Source organism: Danio aesculapii, chromosome 5, assembly GCF_903798145.1.
Source record: "Danio aesculapii chromosome 5, fDanAes4.1, whole genome shotgun sequence".
Taxonomy (NCBI): Eukaryota; Metazoa; Chordata; class Actinopteri; order Cypriniformes; family Danionidae; genus Danio; species Danio aesculapii.
Genome location: NC_079439.1, coordinates 63,551,163 through 63,573,464, shown reverse-complemented (window position 1 = coordinate 63,573,464; position 22,302 = coordinate 63,551,163). Strand labels below are relative to the sequence as shown.

The 22,302-nt window shown below is 35.4% G+C and overlaps 1 protein-coding gene across 5 annotated transcripts in view; it reads right to left on the bottom strand.

Moving 5' to 3' along the window:
* Window positions 1-22,302, bottom strand: part of abr (ABR activator of RhoGEF and GTPase) — a 336,423-nt gene that overhangs the window by 34,596 nt on the left and 279,525 nt on the right. The window contains exon 1 of one of the 5 annotated variants that reach the window (XM_056458661.1): window positions 6,502-6,978. The exons of the other annotated variants lie outside the window; for them this stretch is intronic. Coding sequence (XP_056314636.1) covers window positions 6,502-6,657 — 156 coding nt within the window. The 5' untranslated portion in view covers window positions 6,658-6,978. Of the gene's footprint in view, window positions 1-6,501; window positions 6,979-22,302 lie in introns of those variants that run through there. 5 annotated transcript variants of the gene reach the window in all.

Genomic DNA, 22,302 nt, shown 5'->3' with positions numbered 1-22,302 from the left:
TATTGGGGTGTTAGGACTACACATCCAACAAGTTGAGCACCCCCTACTGGTCTCATTAACACCACTTCCGGCAGCAACCTAGCTATTCCATATGGTCTTCCTCCAGGTACCAAGCGAGAGCAGCCCTGTTAGCTTCAGTGGGAGTTCCATGTGAGAGTTGCAGAGAGCTGCCGGCAAATGTTTTTGAAACAACTACAAATGGCTGTCCCCTCAAATAGTGTACCACACCATGGTACGGAGACCATTTTGACCATATGCCGAGAAGTTATAGTGGAGGTTTAGGCTTATCGAATGAAAGCGCGTCTGTGGAGGTCAGACATTACGAGCAGGTTACGACACAACACTGCGATCATTCATGACCATATCAAAGGAACACACTCACGCAGATAAACACACACGCACACACTCTTGGCCACAAAGACTCATTCAATATTCAAGTCAATGAGAGCGGCCATCTGTGAGAGACTTCACAAGTGTGTCTCGAAGCATTTTAGAGTAAGAAGAGGTTTGTTTATAAATGCAATTGGAAGTAAGTGGCAATTACGTGTGTATCTATTTCACCTGCGTCTAAATGGGAGTGTGTGTATGAGTAACTGTCTGGGTCTAAATTTGACAGACAGTCTTTGTGTGTCAATACCTGAGGAAAGACAAAGGCAGGGTGTGTCTGTTTTGTATGTTTAAGTGATTTACTGGCAGAATTTCTTTATAGATACAAGATGATGTTTGAAAAGCAGCGGAGAGAAAGACAGACAGGGGAAACAATAGAAAAAAAAGGAAGAGATCTTCAAAAGAGCATGTGCTCAGCATATGGAAGGACAAGTGGCCTGCTTTGTTGTGTATAACACAGGAAAGTCATTCACAGTCTTACAAATAAAGGTTCCAAATGGAGGTTTTTATGGCAAAGGACAAGTTTGGGTTTCTTAATGAACTCTAAAAGGATAGTTCACCCCAGTTCAAAAAAAGAAAAGAAAATTATATTATTATTTACTTACCTTTCCCTTCTAAAGAAGACATTTTGAAGAAAGCTGAAAACATGTAACCACTGACTTCCACTGATAAAAAATTTCTGGCTCATTTACTTAAAAAATGTAATGATTTTTACAAATTTTATTACGTAGATGAGACAATACTAGATCTTGTAGAACTTGTTTTTATATCTGTCAAAAATACATTTTTCTACATTACAAATTTAAAATAGAGAAGACCAGTGATCCCCCACCTTTTTATCACCGCGGACCGACCGGTCAAAGCTTCACAATTTTTCCGTAGACCGGAGTGGGGGGAGGGGGTTCGTAGCTTGCTAGGCGACCATCCATTCTCAGAGGATGACAAGCTGAAAAATTCATTTTATTTTTGGCAAATAAGCTTTAATTATGGAGAAAAGTAAATAGCACTGCAGTGTTTGGGAGTTCTGTGTTTGTCTGAGATAATGAGTCTTACAGAAATGTGTATATTCTATACAAAGTAGGGTTATACTTTATACTTAATACTATGGTTATCAGTCAGTTCTTGTCACGTGACTTGTGGTGTGCTCATGGCATTCATTCTAATGGGGGCGTCTGAAAGGCCCGAGCACATCACACCTCCATTGGAAATAACGAACTTGCGCAAACTCTAGAAAAGACGCAATATATGAACGGCCCCTAGAAGGTCAGCGTCATTTGCGATCTCCAGCAGTCTTCTTGCACAGACTTACTGAATTAACAAAACGACAAATGGGTTGTGGATCCATTCCTTGGCAATTTGCGTGTCCTTTACTGGGCCTTTTCCCCTTAGCAAACTTTCCAGAGACTTCTGTTTCTTACTCATTTTGCTAACTTGTGGGTTAAATTTTGGCACTCAAGTGACCGAGATGTAAGCAAGAGAATACAATCACTTTTCAAAATAAAAGATTTTTCAAAATAAAAGATTGTTCAGTCTCATATAATAAATAAAACAGTAATAGTTAACAATTTCTTGTGCGGCCCGCGGCCCAGTGGTTGGAGACCGCTGGAGTAGACTACGCATACAAAATATTGAAGAGAGCTGACAATTAGGCAGTAAAAATTACAGTAGGAAAAAGGAAAAATAAATACTATGAAAGGCAAGAGTTACCGGATCCCAACATTCTTCAAAATATCTTCTTTTGTGATTAATGGAAAAAAGAAACTCAAAGATTTGAAACTATTTGAGGGTGAGTAAATAATGAAAAAATGATATTTTTTTGTGTGAAGTAATGTTCATTTTTTGTGTGAACCCTTTAATATCCATGTTCTTTATACACTATTCTACACGGTTCTTTGACTGGTGGTTCCACGAAGAACCTACAACATCCATGTAATGTTTTCACTGCATCAAAAGTTATTTAAAGTGATTATTTGTTATTTGGTTTGTAAAAAATGTTCTTTAAAGTAAGAAAAACTGTTCACTTTAAAGAGACAGTACAGCCAAAAAAGAGCATTACCTTACACTCATGTGATTCTAAACTTTGAATTTCTTCTGAAGAATATTGGGGGGGGGGGGGGGGGGGGGGGGGGGACTTATTGGAACAACAAAAAACAAACAAACAATGGAAGTTAATGGTTGTTTTTCCTCCGCATTTTCAGTATATCCTCCTTTATGTTCAACAGATAAAATAAACTCAAAGTGCTTTGGAACAAGTGGAGGGTGAGTAAATGATCACATTTTCAGTGAACTATCCATTTAAAGGTTCTCAAAGAAACATGAGTTCCAAAACAGAAGCTTTATTTTTAGACTGCAGAATAACAGGTAATGTGCATGTCACAGGTTTAGAATCAAATCGGTGGACTCTTTGTCTGCAATTTTCCCCTACGGTCAGTCTTGGGTCAGTGGATCAGGAAGAATATTGACCCAACAGGGCAGAAAACCCAGACAGAAGCCCAGCAGAGGCTGAAGCGATTTGTTCATGCAGCCAGAAACACTATATGCACATAAATTACAGCTTAAAGTGCTGGCAGGGCAAATAAATCACAGGTGGAGAGACAGAGATTTCACCAACTCACTTCAGCGCACAAACATAAACACACACGCACGCACATACACAGCTGCACACCTACAGTAATCCAGTACAGAACTCAACTAACATGCAGAGTCAGATGTCACTGATCTCATCAGAGAAACATTCAACAGCAGTGAAAGCTGAGGCCATGTACACGTGTACATGGGGTTTCCCTGCCTTTATTTAAATAATAATAACAATCTCCATCCACATGAAAATGCTAAAGCGCACTGTGATGCATGTTATGGGACCAGAACCAACAGATGGCATCTTCTGCATTCAGTCATGTTGGCCAACCAGAAAGGAGAAAACTGTGTGCATGCTGACGTCATGAGTATAAAGTCAAGTTTCAGTCACCTGATACTGTGTGTTCATGTGGCTGATCAGCCAAACCATTTAGAAAAAAAATGGCAGTTTTCAAAATACCTGTGTTTGTGTGGACAGCCAGGTAATCATGTGGCATTTACAGGTTCAAATTCATGTTGTACTTGTCATACTAGAAACGACACTCACAGGCACTCCTTCTTTCCAGAGTGAGGATCTCTAAACAGAAATACTGTCCATAAGATTGAGGTCAGTACATTTATTTAATTTTACTTTAATGCATTTATTTATCTGTTCATTTATTTTCACGTAATTGAACAGAAATCAAGACTTTATCTCAGCAAGAATTATGATACAATTAATTTATATTTCATACAAATGCTGTTCTTTGTACTTTTTAATCATCAAAAAATCCTGAAAAAAAACTAAAATATTAAACCTCATAACTGTTTTCATCACAAATATTAAGAAAAAAATCTGTCAGTGAAGAAAATGTTAATACAATAAATTATGAAACAATAATTACATAATAAAAGATTATTCATTGGTGTGTGAGAGGAAAGTTGTGATTAATTGACCTTCATCAGTGGGTGGGTGATGCTTGTCAGGGGCTCTGAAGACACAGGTTAAAGTGATAATTAACCTCTAACTGCACACACGCGCACACGCGCACACGCACACACACACACACACTATTAATAAACTGTGAGATCTAAAACTCAAATTGCGGAAAATTATGCCAGAATTTTGAGATATTCTGAATTATAAGATATAGAATAGTGAAACAAATGCATGACAGCAAGAAATAAACAAACATAAAAAAACACATATTTTTCTGAGATAAAATATCAAAATCACTGCAGACTTTTTACAGAATACACTGCGATTCTAGCAAACAGGCTTCTGTATTCTTTCAACATTGGGCAGAATAAAGCTCTATATTAATAAATGCAACTTCCATTCATAAAACAAGAGTGGACAAACCAAAATAACTATATTACTGCATGTCATTTACCCCGACTTGCATTTAAACATCTCAATGCACACAGTTTATTTGTAATATATACCGATCTTCTACATTTTTGGTCCATACACAGAAGAAAGCAGACTTTCAGTGAGTAAAAGAGAGCAAGTTCCTTTTAGTTTGTCTGATTTTACCTTTTCTAATGGCAAATATATATATATATATATATATATATATATATATATATATATATATATATATTTGATTGGCTACAGAACAAACCACTGTTATCCTTTAAGAAATTAGTTATTATTAAAAGCATTATGCTTAAAATGTATTGGAAAAAAACTTAAACGTTGCTTAGAAAATATTTACCTAATTTTATTGCCTTATATACAATTTAAAAATGCTGGGTTCCACACAAACCTTCTCCAGAGTGCTTAGGACCTCAGACTGGGCCGAAGGTTTACCTTCCAACAAGACAATGACACTAAGCACACAGCTAAAACAGTGGCTTCACAACAACTCCGTGACTGTTCTTGAATGGCCCAGCCAGAGCCCTGACTTAAACCTAATTGTGCATCTCCAGAGAGACTTAAAAAAAATCTGCCCCCCAATGTTTACCATCCAACCTAACAGAACTAGAGAGGATCAGAAAGGAGGAATGGCAGATGATCCCCAAAATCCAGGTGTGTAAAACTTGTTGCATCTTTCCCAAAAAGACTCAAAAGGGTGTTGCTATTAAATACTGAGCAAAGGGTCTGAATACTTAGGACCATGTGATATTTCAGTTTTTCTTTTTTAACAAATCTGCAAATATGTCAACAATTCTGTGTTTTTCTGTCAATATGGGGTGCTGTGTGAACATTAAAGAGGAAAAAAAAGAACTTAAATGATTTTAGCAAATGGCTGCAATGTAATAAAGAGTGAAAAATTTAATGGGGTCTAAATACTTTCTGTACCCACTGTATATGAGGGAGAAAAAAGCTATAAATGAGAGTCATTTCTCACATTGTCCTTTTTCTCATATTTCTTTTTCATTTAGAAGCGATAATATAAAAGTGAAATAATTAAATCACAAAAATAAAAATAAAAGAAATATATATACACATGGCGGTAGTGCTCCGGTTTCCCCCACAGTTCAAAGACATGTGGTATAAGTGAATTGGGTAGGCTAAATGGTCCGTAGTGTATGTGTGTGAATGCAAGAGTGTATGGATGTGTCCCAGATGCAGCTGGAAGGGCATCCGCTGCGTAAAAACATGTGCTGGATAAGTTGGCGGTTAACTCCGCTGTGGTGACCCCGGATTAATAAAGGGACTAAGCCGAAAAGAAAATGAATGAATGAATGAATGATATATACACATGTAAAAGTTCACATCACAATTAATTTGATAGAAATCATACATAATTTTAACAAAAGATTGACAACTATTGATAAACTCTAAAACAATCTTTATTTTCTTCCCAACACATCCATAAACGGTAAGCTCAGGTTCACACGTTGAATGAGTGAAAGAACGCAGAAATCAGAGAGAGAGCAGATCTAGCAGATGGAGAGAGAATTAAAGAGACAATGAACCCTTCACAACAGCTCCGTGACTGTTCTTGAATGGCCTAGCCAGAGCCCTGACTTAAACCCAATTGAGCATCTACGGAGAGACCTAAATAGCTTGATAGAAATCATACATAATTTTAACAAAAGACTGACAACTACTGATAAACTCTAAAGCAACCTTCATTTTCTTCCCGACACATCCATAAATGGAAAAAAATGCAGGTTCATCTGAGTGACTTTGAGTGAGTGTACGAAATCAGAAAGCAAACGGAGCAGATGCAGAGAGAGAGAGCAGACCTAGCAGATGGAGAGAGAATGAAAGAGACAATGACCCTAAGCATACAGCTAAAATAACAAAATAGGGGCTTCACAACAACTGTTCTTAAATGGCCCAGCCAGAGCCCTGCCTTAAACCCAATTGAGCATCTCTGGAGAGACCTAAATAGCTTGATAGAAATCATACATAATTTTAAGAAAAGACTACTGATAAACTCTAAAACAATCTTCATTTTCTTCCTGACAGATCCATAAACGGTAAGTGCAGGTTCACCTGAGTGACTTTAAGTAAAAGAGCTGACAGAAAGCAGATGGAGCAGAAGCAGAGAGAGAGAGAGAGCAGATCTAGCAGATGGAGAGAGAATGAAAGAGCGGAGTGACCTTTTGTCGGAGGAGTTTACTGCGCACGCGACCCCACAGTTTGGCGCCGGTGTTGGTGTGTCTTTTGATGGTTGACGTATCATCCACACAGCAGTGCTGCTCCACACGCTCACACACCGAGTTCAGATTACAGTCCGTCACCACGATCTCTGTCATCCTGATGCTGTTTCCGAAGGGGGACGCAAACCCCCGAAACAATCCCAAAGAAAGAAGCAAACTCTTCCCAAATTCCAAGGAAAATAGTTCTTGTGACCACCAGATGAAATTCTTGACTTCTTGTGTCAGCTGCTCTCTGAATACGAATTAAAATGCTAAAAGAAATGAACCGTGAGATGTAAAGTGCTCATTTGTGGAGGAGAGTAAGCGCTGGCATGTTTCTGCTTTTTCTGAAGCGTAATAATTGAGCTATATATCCTTGAGTGGATGTTAAAGTAGCTCTGTCCTCTGCCTGCATCTCTCTCCTGCTGCTCGCCTCAACATCTGATCTCCAGAAAACACAGAGAGTACAGGAAGAACCAGTGGGAGGAGAAAAGGAGAGAGAGAGAGAGAGAGAGAGAGAGAGAGAGAGAGAGAGAGAATGGGCGAGCTGATTCAATCACTGAGCAGTTTTGGAGTCTCCAGATGTGAGAAAAAGAGAGAGAGGAGGACAGAGAGACATAAAGGAGTGACGCTCTTTGTGTGCTGCATTATTTCCTCAGTGTCTCACAAAAGCTGTCAGGATTCAGATCATCCATAAAACACTGGAAATAACTATTCATTGAAGAAATTGTGGTCAGCATATAGAAAAGCAAGCCTTTTTGTGTTTAGAATTAATGAGATTTTTTTTTCCATTATGACACTACAATTAGATCATATGCAAAAAATTTGATGGATGGATGAATGGACGGATTGACTTAATTTGTGATAATATTTAGCAATATTATGTCTTAGAGTTTTCTATTAAATAATACAGGTTTTATACACTTAAAAACCTCCTTTCAACCAGCGTAGAAAAAAAACTAGATTTTTTATAATAATTTTGTGAAATTTGTATTCTTTTTCAAATATTTCCCAAGTGATGTTAAATAGAGTGAGGAGATATTCACAGTATTTCCCAATATTTTATTCTTCTGGAGATAGTCTTTTGTCTTTTAGCTTGGCTTGGCAAAAATATATATATATATATATATTTAAAATTCCAAAAATATATATTTTAATGTCAATATAATTAGTCCAACTTAGAATTTATTTCTTTTTTTAATGACAGATCAAACCACTATTGTCCAATGATTTCCCAAGTTATTATTAAATATTTACAGTTGAAGTCAGAATTATTAGCCCCTCTGTTTATTTTTACACATTTCTAAACATAATAATTTTAATAACTCATATCTAATAACTGATCTATTTTATCTTTGCCATGATGACAGTAAATAATTGTATAATGATGGTTTGTTCTGTAGACTATCGAAAAATATATAGCTTAAATGGACTAATAATTTTGACCTTAAAATGGCTTTTAAAAAATTGAAAACTGCTTTTATTCTAGACGAAATAAAACAAATAAAACTTTTTCCAGAAGAAAAAATATTATCAAACATACTGTGAAAATTTCCTTGCTCTGTTAAACATCATTTGGGAAATATTTAAAAAAAGAAAAACAATTCAAAGGGGGCTAATAATTCTGACTTCAACTGTGTGTGTAGATATATATATATATATATATTTATATTTATAATTACTAAATATATACTATTATTATTATAAAAAATGCAAAAATATTACAACATTGAAGTTTTATAATGGCATTGGTTGTTTTTATTACATTTTATAATAATTTATAAAATTTGTATTCTTTTTCAAATATTTCCCATGTGATGTTAAATAGAGCAAGGAGATTTTCACAGTATGTCTCAATATTTTAGTCTTCTGGAGATAGTCTGGAGATCTAAAGTCAACTTTAGATATTCTTTCTTTTTTTGATTGGCTACAGAACCAACCACAGTTGTCTGAGTATTTGTGACGTTATTATTTTTTTATGAAATCTTTATATATATTACATCATTGCATATTTTTCTTAATGTGGTTGATCTAATTTAAATCAATGAATTATTATATTAAGTATTATTATTTGAACTGCAAATTCAGGGCGGCATGGTGGCTTAGTGGTTGGCAATGTCGCCTAACAGCAAGAAGGTCACAGGTTTGAGTCCTGGCTGGGCCAGTTGGCATTTCTGTGTGGAGTTTGCATATTATCCCCGTGTTGGCGTGGGCTTCCTCCGGGTGCTCCGGTTTCCCCTACAGTCCAAAGACATGCGCTATAAATGCTGGAATAGTTGGCAGTTCATTTTGGTGTGGTGACTCCTGATAAATAAGGGACTAAGTCGAAGGAAAATAACAGAATAGTGACAAAAAAATCTATAATTGGGAGTTATTACTCACATTTTGGATCTGTTTTCTAATATTTGTGAGAAATGGCATCATGATTATGAAAGAAAATGTAAAAAATGTGAGGCGTTGTAAATTCAGTGGCATTTAGAAACTATGAAATTCTATGAAGTAATATGGTAATATGAAAAGCAAAACATACAATTGAGTACACATTACAAGTAATTTAATAGAAAACATTCACAATTCAATCAAAAATACTAATAATAAACACTTTATGTTTCTAAAACCATCTTCAACTTCTTCCCAACAGATACAACACCTCACATCTTAGTTTAGATTTAGATTTTGGGGTAAAATATGTTCACCAGAGACCTGACCTGAACTGCAACACTTCACAAACACTGCGATCACAAAGTCAGAGAGTCAAAACACATTTCATCATCTGACACTATTGTTACGGAGCACGTAGTGTGCTTCAGTAATCGGTGTGTGATTGGGAGCCTGAGGTAGCAAGTGTGTCTCTGTGGGTGTAGCTGTATATTTGCTGGTTATGTAAGCAAGAGTGGGATTGTTCTACATCTACATGCTACAGTCTCTAGAGGCGCACGCAATACTTTCTAGCAGGTAAGTCTGCTGCGCTTCCTTTCACTCTGCTCCCATTTATCCTCACGCCACCTTTCCTCCATCCAAATCTCATTTATATTGCATAAGAGCCAAAAATGAAAAAATAAATAAATAAAATCACAGTATTACTAGTTCTATGTTAAAGTGTCACAGGTGCTGCAGGAGCTGAGTTTGGTAGATGTGAAGATCAAACGGATGAACTTAAAAATAATACACATGCACCCAGAATTCATCAGCAGCACATGCTGTGTTGAAAGCCTCCATGGATTCAGCATCTACAGAACCCTGCAGCATAATCCAAAACATGAAAACTTCTCAAAGTTATTCTTTTCCTCCTGTGTGCCAGTTTATTAAATGCTTCGGTTCATTTAATTAAGCCTTCAACTACCAAAAACAGAACTCTCGATTTATGTGGTTAGCATGTTTCAATTTATAACGTTACATTTATAATTTCAATAGGCAAAAACAGAACTCTCGATTTATTTACTGAACTCTCGGTTAACATTTAAATTGATAATTTAAACTACCAAAAATAGAACTCTTGATTTACGTGGTTACGATGTTTAATTGTATAACGTTTAAATTTGATAATTTCAATTACTAAAAACGTGGTTAGCATATTTAAATTTATAATGTTTACATTTATACTTTTGAGAACTCTCGATTTACATCATTAGCATGTTTAAATTTAGGAACTTTACATTTATAATGTCAAGTGCAAAAAACAAAACTCTCGATTTACGTGGTTAACATGTTTCAATTTATAACATTTAAATTCATAATTTTAACGTACCAAAACAGAATCTTGATTTACGTTGTTAGCATGTTTAATTTATGACATTTAGATTTATTATGTCAACTACCAAAAAACAGAACTCTCGATTTACGTGGTTAGAATTTTTCAGTTTATTATGCTTAAATATTAGCATTTTAATTACTAAAACAGAAACATGGTTAGCATTTTTAAATTTATAAGATTTAAATTGATAATTTCAACTACCAAAAACAGAACTCTTGATTTACGTTGTTAGCATGTTTCAATTTACGACACATAAATTTATAATTTTAACTACCAAAACAGAACTCTCGATTTACGTGGTTAGCATCTTTAAAATTAAAAGTTTAAATTTCATCATTTCAATTACTAAAACAGAAATGTGGCTAGCATATGTAATGTATAATGTTTAAATTGATAATTTCAACTATTAAAACAGAACTCTTGATTTACGGTTGTTAGCATGTTTCAATTAATAACATTTAAAATTATAATTTTAACCACCAAAACAGAACTCTGGAATAACATGGTTAGCATGTTTAAATTTCTAACGTTTTAAAATTATAATTTTAACTACCAAAACAGAACTCTGGAATAATGTGGTTAGCATGTTAAAATTTATAACAATTAAATTGATATTTTCAACAACCGAAAACCGAACTTTCGATTTACGTGGTTAGCATGTTTAAATTTATAACGTTTAAATTGATCATTGAACTACTAAACACAGAACTCTTAATTTACGTGGTTGGCATGTTTAAACATATAATGTTTAAATTTATAACATTTAAATTTATAATGTCAAAAACCGAAAACAGAACTCTCGATTTACGTGGCTAGCATGTTTAAATTTAAAATGTTTAAATTGATTATTGAACCACTAAAAACAAAACTCTTAATTTACGTGGTTAGCATGTTTAAATATATAACGTTTAAATTTATTATTTCAACTATCAAAAACAGAACTCTCGATTTATGTGGTTATAGAGTTAAAATTTATTATGTTCAAATGGATAATTTCAAGTACCAAAAACAGAACTCTCGATTAGCATGTTTAAATTTATAACGTGTAAATTTTGAATTGATCTACTAAAAACAGAACTCTCGATTTACAGTATGTGGTTATCAAGTTTTAATTTAGAACGTTTAACTTGATAATTACAAATACCAAAAACAGAACTCTTGATTTATGTGGTTTTCGAGTTTAAATTTATTTCGTTTAAATTTATAATTTAATTTATTAATATTAAGACAGAACTCTCAATTTATGTGGTTATCGAGTTTTTAAATCATTACATTTAAATTGATAATTTCAAGTACCAAAAACAGAACTCTTGATTAGTGTGTTTCAATTTATAACATTTAAATTTATAATTTTAACTAGCAAAAACAGAACTCTTGATTTACGTGGTTGACATTTTTAAATTTATAACATTTACATTTATAATGTCAAAAACCAAAAACAGAACTCGCGATTTACATGGTTAGCATGTTTCCATTTATAACAATGACTTGTGAAGATTGAAATCCGCACTTAATAGCACAGAAAGTTTCTGCGCTCTCATTAACACGTACACTGAACTGACACAGAATTAAAAAAAAAGTATTCTCAGAGCTTTATTATGAATGTTTTGTCGATGTTTTTAGTGTTTGAATGTTTAGGTATGGAGCATCATATGGAGCAATGATGATGAACTTTGACCTGAATATATGATAAACTTACAGACCTGTACATACAGAAATGTGTTAACAGCTAACAGCTTTGGATTATATATATCTCAGCCAGACACAAGACTGATAAAGAGTGAATTAAAGGCAGACAGTGATAAATGTCTGACACAGCTGTGTGTCCTTGGATACCGGAGATCTTAACTCATATTTTCAGCTTTGGCATTATGACACTTTATTAGAAACAGAAGGACAGTAAGAGCATTTTCTATCCACCTTTGCTGAATGTGACAACTGGATTTTACATTACAGAATGCACTTCTAGTTTGGGAAACTTCTATTCAAACAACTAAAACAAATCACTTCATTATGTCATGTTATTTTGAATTCATCATCATTAAACATTGTTATGCTCAGTATTCAATGTGACATTAGTATCACAACTATTTCTGTTGTCAAAGTTCTTCAGAGATCACTGTGTTTTGTTCCTCATATTATATAATATTTAACATATGTTGACAAGACTTGTTTTAAGTAATTTGTTAACTAAAATAATTCTAATTCTAATGCTGCGTTTACACCAGATGCGGATAAAGGGTGTAGCGCGAGTGATTGACATGTTAAGTCAATGCAAAGATGTGAATAGACATCCCGAATCACGTGAATTGCTCGAGTTGGAAAATCTGAACTTCAGCTGACATTCGTGCTGTGGTAACCAATCAGGAGCCTTCTCTTGTAGGGGCGTGATTATGATGTAGCTCCTGTTGTTGGTGTTCCGAGGGGAAATCCTCTTGCAGACAATGGACAACAGCTCATTAAACTGGGCTCAGCTCTGTCTGAAGCACCACTGAAAGTTTCCGTCATCCAGATTCTGGAGGAGTTGATGTACTCACAGAGCTGGGTGCACCTCTAAAAGGATCTAGTCGACTCAAACACAGCGCCGAACGAATCTGCGCTGTTTTTCAGCCTTCCTAAAGCACAGAAAGCACAGCTACTATCACAATAAAATCCATGTTGGCCATTTAGCGACGAAGCTAGAGTCACCGGGCAGATAGAAGCCCTGCCAATGATGCAAATACGCATCTAAGTGAATTTGATGCGCGAATGAAGCGAGTAAACTCAAATGTTCACGCATCTATTTATGCGCTATTTATTCCCATGTGCCGGATCTGGAGTGAACACAGCATAAGTTATCCCATAATTCACGCAAAGCTTCATGGGGCATAAGAACAAAGTATAATGTGCTGCAGAAAATTACCAGTACAATAATACATGTTTAAAATGCACTGCACTGCACACATACACACAAAAGTCCATCATAAAAGAGATAATGTGCTGGCAGAAATTTACCATTGCGTGTTGTTTTTAACATTAAATGCAATTAAAAATACACACACATTTATATTTATGCATATTTACTGTATATTAATAGCTGTCGCCACTGGCTTGCATGGTTCAGGATCTGTAGAGCTGCGCATCGTTGGATTTGCTCTTCAGTGTTTGGACTCTCAATGGTGGTTTTAAACCACACTGAACTGAGCTAAACTGAACTGAACTTAAACACTACAAACTGAACTACACTGTTCCTATTTACTGTGACCTTTTATGTGAAGCTGCTTTGACACAATCTACATTGTATAAGCGCTATACAAATAAAGGCGAATTGAATTGAATTGAATATATAGTCTCAGCACAAATGAATACACGGAATTTAAAAAATGAATTTTTTTATCAATTTCTCTGTGAGTACAGGACATACAATATATTTTGGTGCATTTGAACAAAACAGATTTATTAATATTTATTAAAATAATTTTAGCCACAGAACATATTTAGAAATAGAAAGATAACACACTTAAATTCAAGCGAATATTGCACCTACTAAATTTTTATATATTTTTTGTTTTCTTTTTAAAAAAAATATTAAATATGTTCCCCTAACATGTAAATTTGGGTGACTCATTTTTAAACCGTTTTGCAGTTTTATTATTTATCTATTTTTAAATTGCCTTTAATTTTTTTTAAATCATGCTGTTAATTTTCTGCCAGGCCATTATTTGTTTGTTTGACAGATTTTACTTTTCCTTTTCTTTTTTTTTTTACAGTGTATGTCAGACTTGAAAACCGCCAGACTACTGCTCTGACAAAAACAAAGCACCTCTTAAAACAAATCATCTAAATTTGCATGCCTGTTTTTTTTTGGATAGAGGCTAACGCACAGAATACTTAATAGACTGACTCAATTTGAGGGCATGGCTTTGGCCTCGTCTGCTTGGAAGAGATTTAATGGGCCCAAAAGGAGAGAGTGAGGGATTAAAACGGCTGCGATATAATTACCGATTAAGATGCATTGGGTGTTTTCTGCAGTTCCAGCGCTCTACCTCTTTTTCTCTGTCCCTCCAGAGGCTTTGTGGTAAGAGAGCTTGTAAGAACACTGCGACTGGTTATTTTTAACGTGGAGATAAAACGTAGAGAACTCATTTGGGTTATGCGTCATCGTTCAGAGGAAAGAATGTCTGGGAAAAATACTGAGCTTTAGAATGAGGCTATGAGATATTTCTTAAACAAAATAAAAACTGCAGAGATGTTTCTATAATAGAGAAGCTCACTTATAACAAAGTGGGCTTTCAACGCAGATTCCAAACACGCCATACAATATTTTATTTAATTTAATACAGTAAAGTTGGTTATTCAGTAAAAGAAATGGTCATGTGACAGTTTATATAGCAAACAAACTTGTCGGCATATTTAAAACAATAACTATTTGATAATATATTTAAAGACTATTAAAGGATGACAGTGCAGCCCCAAATATAGTAAACTTACATTAATAATACGTAATCCAATTTTAGTATGAGCGCACTGTAAAAAAACACTGGTTGCCTTAAATTTTTAAGCTGAATCAAATAAATTTTATAATATCTTATAAGTCATTTGAACTTATATTATTCCATACTGACTTGCGTAACTCATGAAATTAAGTTGGAAAGTTGGAACATGATTAACTGTAATAATGTCATGTTTGGGTCTCGGCATGGTGAAGACAAGAGAGGTAGCATCCATGTGCAGCCTATAATAATTCATTAAAGAAAGTATTTGTGCAGGTAATTGTGGACAAAAATAGGAAAAATCAAGAATCAAACAGGGCAATCCAAAATCAGTCAAAACAGTCATAAACAATGCATCGATCCGAAAGTACAAACAAAACAAACAACAAACTCAGACTACGGCAAAAACACAGTGACAGGAAAAATACGTGACGGGAAACAACAAGGACTCACTGCAGACTGATGTGTGTAGAGTGTGTATATAGTCTGGATAATCAATAATAACGAGAGTCAGCTGTGCATGTGTGATCACTGGAGAATGGTGACCGGTGTGTGCAACGGCATGCAGGGATTTGTAGTTCATGGATGAGTTTGTAGTTCACCAGCGACCTGCCAACAAGTGATCACTGGTGATCATGACAAATAAGTTACAATTAATTAGAAACGTATGTCGCCATGACTTGCTGATAATTATTTTTTTTTTCACATATTTTAATAAGCACAGGACATGTTAATATCTGTAATACTGAATGACCATGAGACATATTTTACACACATTATTTGACATTTCCCCGACCCAAACGTTACTTGAAACATAAAAAAGACACATTATTTGCATTTATGCTTTGTAAAATTTGATATGATGTGAAAACTAAAACTAAAGGTCATCTCGATTTATACTCTAATGCTCAAACATCTTTTGAACATATACGCAGTGCCGTTTGTTACACTACAGTGTGTTACACAATTATTTCTGCTTCCACTGTCAAAAGTACCATATAGAGGTCTGCTCCTGCCCGCTCCCGTGAGGTTTTATTCCGCACTCGACCGCTCCCACTGTAAAGTCAGCCTTTTATCACGTGCTTCTTGCTTAGAATAATTTTCTACCCGACCCGACCATACCTGCTAAATTTAGATTTGGTTTCCAAAATCTCATGTTTAAATTGGGTACTACCAAAAGAGGGAGATAACAGATAAAAGTGTAGATTGTGCAAGGATTGTTGGCTAATTTCAGTTTTGTTTGCCCCCTTGTGATGAGACATGAGTGCCGCCTTAAACCTGAGATTCCAGTCTTGTGACTGCAAAAGGGTAAAACTTTGTGGGATTATCACATCGCGCAAAGGGTAATTTTTTTCCATTTGCATCTATGATGCAAAAAAAGATCAGGCAAATCTGATGTGAGTTTCCTAACAGTAAACAGACTGTTTTCTAATGCAAGCTGAAGGACAGCATATCTTCACTTTGCTCTCCCATGTTGGTAAAGCCCACTCTGAGGACTGTTATGCTGATGATGCATGCACAGACAATGCGAAAAAAAAAGCATGTACAGAAAGCACTGGTTATGCCTTCAGCATGTGTAACAGTTGTGAGCACTGGCTGTACCGGTGCTTAATAAGAATGAGAAAACCACCTTTACGCTGTTACGAAATAATGTCAGGACTCGCGAACGCTATATTGTTAGCCCACTCACTCCCATTCAAATTACACCAAATTACTGACCGATACCACGTTTTATTTGGATATTTATTCCCACGCCGCAAGAAATGTGGTCAGGTCCAATGACAGACCTCTAGTACCATATACTTATCAATAAAATAATACCATAACGTCGATGCCAATAGCATAGTGGTTAAGTGGCCTGACATATAGCACCATAGTGTTCACGGTGACCCGAGTTTGATTCCAGACTCGAGGTCCTTTGTCGACCCTTCCCCTCTCTCTGCTCTCAACTATTTCCTGTCAATTCTCTGCACTATTCTATCCATTCAAGGTTAAAGATACCCCTAAAAAAACTATTATTAAAAAATAATACCATACCATCTTGTTGGATGCTTTAGCAGGGTACCTAACACTAAAAAAAAACCCATTTCCTGTTTGTTCAAACTACTTCTGCTAAATAAGCTGAAACAACCCAATCTTGAGTTTTTTGGGATCACTTACATTTGCAAAACTATAAGTTAAATTAATTTCTTCATGTTGTCCAACACAAATTGATTGTGTGGAACCCGCATTTTTACAGCGCAGGATGACACTACGGTTTCAAAAGGGATGATCTAGACTCACTTATGAACAATGATTAGTTTATGGTGAATTGTCAATTGGGTATTTAACAAGCCAAGGAAACGACAACACAGGAAGTGACATTTTTAAATACACAGCCGAGACACAACATCAAATTGCGCAGAGCAGTGAACTATGATCGACCTGAGCTCAATGAAGCCTTGTTGTCTACTTGCAACAAAAAGTTCCGTTAAGATTTCACTGTATGTCCTCCATTGTTGTTTACAGGCCGTTCACACGCCGTGTCTAAAAAATTTCTTACTCTATTTACATCTGTTTGCAGCTTGTCAACTATTAAAATAATGAACTTGAGTGTGCAAAAGATATGTGAATGGCGAGTACGGTTTCTTCTTCTAGCGAGAATGATTAATAATTGACTACCAGTCGACATTAATCCAAGCAAAAAAAAAAAACGACACCAATAACTAAATGGAAGAGGAATATCCTCAAGATAAATGTAAATGTCGCAGAATTGAAGCTCTGACAGGGATATAATGGGTTTTGGCTGTGGACGCAGTGTATGGATCGCAAGTGCCAACAACTTAAGTTACAGTTGATCATATCTCTATTTGTCGATATGTCATCAAAATATTCATAACTTGAAACAGATGTAAAATTGACCACATGGTGCTGTTTCTATAGATCCCAGTGTAGCTGCCATTACGAGCCATTGTTTTTTAGGTTCTGAACAGGTCACATGACTGAAAACTATTATGGGTAGTTTTGGGCAGTAGAAAGAAGCAGGATGACCCGTAATGTACTGTAGTGAACCATACCACTCAGTAAAAACGAGGCATAAATACTACACCTCAATATTCATATCACAATTTTTTTTCGCATCATCTTGTCTAGGCATCCAGAGAGTCAAGTCAAGACAGCCGCTGGTGCATCCTCCAAAAACAAAACAACAACAAAAAAGCCACATGACATCCTTGTTCTTCTCTCGGAAAGTAGCAAAAAATAAATAAATAATAAAATCAATGGAGTCGACTTTAGCATATAAAGGGGATGGTAAGTGCTTCTCTCTTTCATCTCTCCAGAAAGGAGTGACAGTGATGCTCATTAAACAGCTGAAGCTAAAGGCTGAACGAGGGAGTTTAGATGTGGCCAGACACTAGCTTTCTCTTGCTTTTCTCTTTCTACTTCGTCAGAAACTGCCGCCTTACGACAACAATGCGTGAGGGAGGAGAATGGTTTTCATCTCCCTGACGTTCTCTTTTCTTTGCTTCTGATGTTTGAGTTGAAGTTCATCTCTATGTGGTTTTGTTTCACACTAGTTAGGGGTCCTACCTAGATAAAGTGGCTTGGATAATAGATGAATGTTTTTTTTGGCTTTGAAAAAAACCACAGATGAAGTTCAGCACTATATGAGGCAATAATATTGACATCTTAACAGTATCAGGGTTTCTGTAGGTATCACCATGTCAAATTTAAGACTTTTAAAGACCTTTGTAAGACCATTATGAATGAAATTTCAGACTTTTAGGGCAAAACGCTAAAGTTGTTTTCTAATGGTCTGGGGAAAATATTTTTACTTGCTCCATTAAGCAAACACATATTTTAAATAATGTGTAAAAATAAGCAAACTCTAATTATATACAGTTGAAGTCAGAATTATTAGCCCCCCTTTGAATATTTTTTTTCGTTTTCAAACATTTCCCAAATTATGTTTAACAGAGCAAGGAAATTTTCACAGAAGACTATCGAAAAAATATATAGCCTAAAGGGGCTAATAATTTTGACCTTAGAATGGTTTTTAAAAAATGTAAAACTGCTTTTATTCTAGCCGAAATGAAACAAATAAGACTTTCTCCAGAAGAAAAAATATTATCAGACATACTGTGAAAATTTCCTTGCTCTGTTAAACATAATTTGGGAAATATTTAAAAAAGAAAAAAAAAATTATAATTCTGACTTCAACTGTATATGAAAATGCATTTATTTATTTATTTATTTACTTGTAATTGTTATTTTTATTACTGTTTTATTTTAATTTATAGTTTTTTTTAATCAAATTTTTATTCTTTTCCTTTGAAATTATGTGAACACAAAAATATGACGTAGATGATCAGAATATAACAGTGAGCATAAAAAAATACATGTAATAAATAAAATACAGGAATACAGGAGGTTATATAATAATAATATTAATAATAATAATGCCAGCAATAATCATGAAAATAAAATAAGAAAATAAATATATTATTTATCTTATAAAAATGAGATAAACTAAAGAATAAATGACAGATACACACACACACACACACACACACACACACACATATATAGTCGAATTTTGTGTTCAACAGAAGAAAGAAACTCATAAAGGTTTATAACCACTTGAGGGTGAGTAAATAGTGAGTACACTGAAACACAATCTTGTCTCACTAGTTATTCATGGATTTAATAACTACATCTGCATGACTTTTATTTATTTTTAACCACAGTCACACATATAAACAGACCTGAGGGGCGGTCCGGTACCCATAGGCTCATGTCTAAACCACATTCATGCATTTTCAGATGCCGCTTCACAGTGATCCCAAACGTACTGCTTACACAGACTTCATAATCACAGAAGTCAACTTTATGAGGTCATAATGTCTGTTTACAGTGGTGCTTTCCGTGGATCCAAAAAGAGCGGAAATTTTAGTCAGTGTTAGAGGGAGGAGGACGGTCCAGTATATGAGCCGTGTGATGACATCATCTAGACTCGTTTTAAAATGTCCGATGGCCATTACACATTAGAGAGTATGTCTGGGTTTAACCAAACACATTACAGACACTGTGTCGCAATTCAATGTGAAAACTCCAGACATTCAGTAGCAACTACACGCGGGTTGATGGTTTTTTTTTTTGGATCAATTGATTGCATCCTTGCTGAATAAAACTATTAATTTCTTTCAGGTACAATATTACTGACAGTATAAAATAAAAAAATAAATAAAATAAAATAAAATAAAAAAAATAAAATAAAATAATAAATAAAATAAAATAAAAAATTAAAAAATAAATTAAATTAAATTAAAAAATAAAATAAAATAAAATAAAATAAAAACAGTACATTCCATACAACTGTTTTGTAAAAGTATAGAGAGTAGGAGAATGTGTATCTGCAACCACAATGGAGTTGGATGACAACAGAGAAAGGATCCACATGCAGCTTTATCTAGGGTAGTCAGACAGGCAATAGTCAAAGACAGGCGCAAATGGGAACATGAAGGGAAATCCAAAAGCATTTTCAGGTAAAAGGCAGATGGTCGATACAGGCGGCAGGCAGGATAAACAATAAACCAATGCAAGGGTCAAACATGGAGAGCCTAAACAAGGAAACGCTTCGTAATGTTACAGGGTGTAAACCAAACAAGACTCAGCAAAGAGTGTGCTGTATTTACAGTCCATGTAATCAGTCTTTGAGCAGCTCCCAGCTGTGGGTGTGTAATCAAAGGAGAACCGGAACAGGTGTGTTTGAAATGCATGATGGGATATGTAGTGCGTATGGTGACAGGATAGTAGTTCGGGTTAAAGTTAATGTATACCAGCGATCTGCAAGCCTGGATCACTGGTGATCGTGACACTAACGGGAAGTCAACAACATTTTACTTTGTTAAGTCTTTCCTTGTTTAACTACACTTATTATTAGTCCATTAACTACTTTAAACTGAAAATATAGGCCTTCAACCATTTCTTATGTCCAAGCTTCATTAAAAAAAAGGTTTTATTAAAGTTTTATTTGTTATGATGGTGTCACGGTGGTGCAGTGGGTGGCACAACTGCCTCACAGCAAGAAGGTCGCTGATTCGAGCCCCAGCTGGGTCAGTTGGCATTTCTGTGTGGAGTTTGCATGTACTGCACATGTTGTCGTGGGTTTCCTCCAGGTGCTCCGGTTTCCCTCACAGTCGAATGACATGCACTATAGGTGAATTGAATAAGCTAAATTGGCTGTAGTGTATGTGTGTGAATGTGAGAGCGTATGGGTGTTTCCTCGTACTGGGTTGTGGCTGGAAGGGCATCCGCTGCGTAAACATATGCTGGATAAGTTGGCGGTTCATTCTACAGTGGCGACCAATGATTAATAAAAGGAATAAACTGAAAAGAAAATGAATGAACGAATTTGTCATGATTTATGTAGGACGATATGAATATTGCAGATTTCGAGTGCCACCCACTCTTAAAAATAAAGGTTCCAAATCGAAATTTTCAATGATGCCATAGAAGAACCATTATAGTTCTCCAAAGAAGCTTTCAATTAGGTTAAGTTTAAAGTATAAAGAACATTTGAATATTCTAAATATATTTTTTCTCATTATAAATACATTTTGTGCATCGAAAGGATGAAACAATTCCACGGATGTTAAATGTTCTTTATGGAACCACAGATGGCAAGTAAGAACCTTTATTTTTAAGGGTGTAAGAAGATGAACAAAGAGACCCGAAAACAACACCCAGTCCTGCACAGATGTGTGTAATAGTGCTGAAGTGGAGGGTACAATAGGAGGGGGCTGGTTTGGGGTGAGGTGTGAGTGCGCATGAGTGTGTACTGGATGATCTTTGAGCTATCAATCATAAAGAAACACCTCTGTATTCACATATATACTACACTCAAGATATGAATTTTGCTGCTTGTTTAAACTACTTGATGAGTTGAAACACAATTCTTAAGTTATTTTAGGGACAGCTTAATTGTTTTATGTTCAGTCAACTTAAATTTGTAAAAATGAGTTAAATTAATTAATTTATGTTGGGACAATATGTAGAAATTGTGAGGAACCCAGCACTTTTTACAATGTATCTTTGATGGCACTGCAATGCATACTGAATACCACAGTATTCTAGACAGCCTTATACAAGAAAAATTAAATCCTACACACAATTAATAATTATACTTACAATATATCAATCTGTGCACCATGGTGAAATGCAGAACTCCATCAAACATAGCACAAAGTCACGGGACAAGAATCTGCCATGGCACAAACACCATGTTTCTGTCTGTGAATCACAAAGATGCTGAATGTGTGGAGGGGGTGGAGGAGGAATCAAGGACAGAGAGCGGGAACGGGCCTTTCATGTGAAGGTCTGACGTTTGGGCGTGTCCTGGGGGAACCGGGGGGGGCTTTGAGTGCATTAGCAGACCCTGCTTTCATGTGTAGAGTGTGTAGAGCCCCGTCCCACATCAAACCCACCCTAATGATGGCTTAAAGAACAAAAGCAGAGCTGCAGTTATCATGCATTACCTCTTTCTGCATGTGTGTG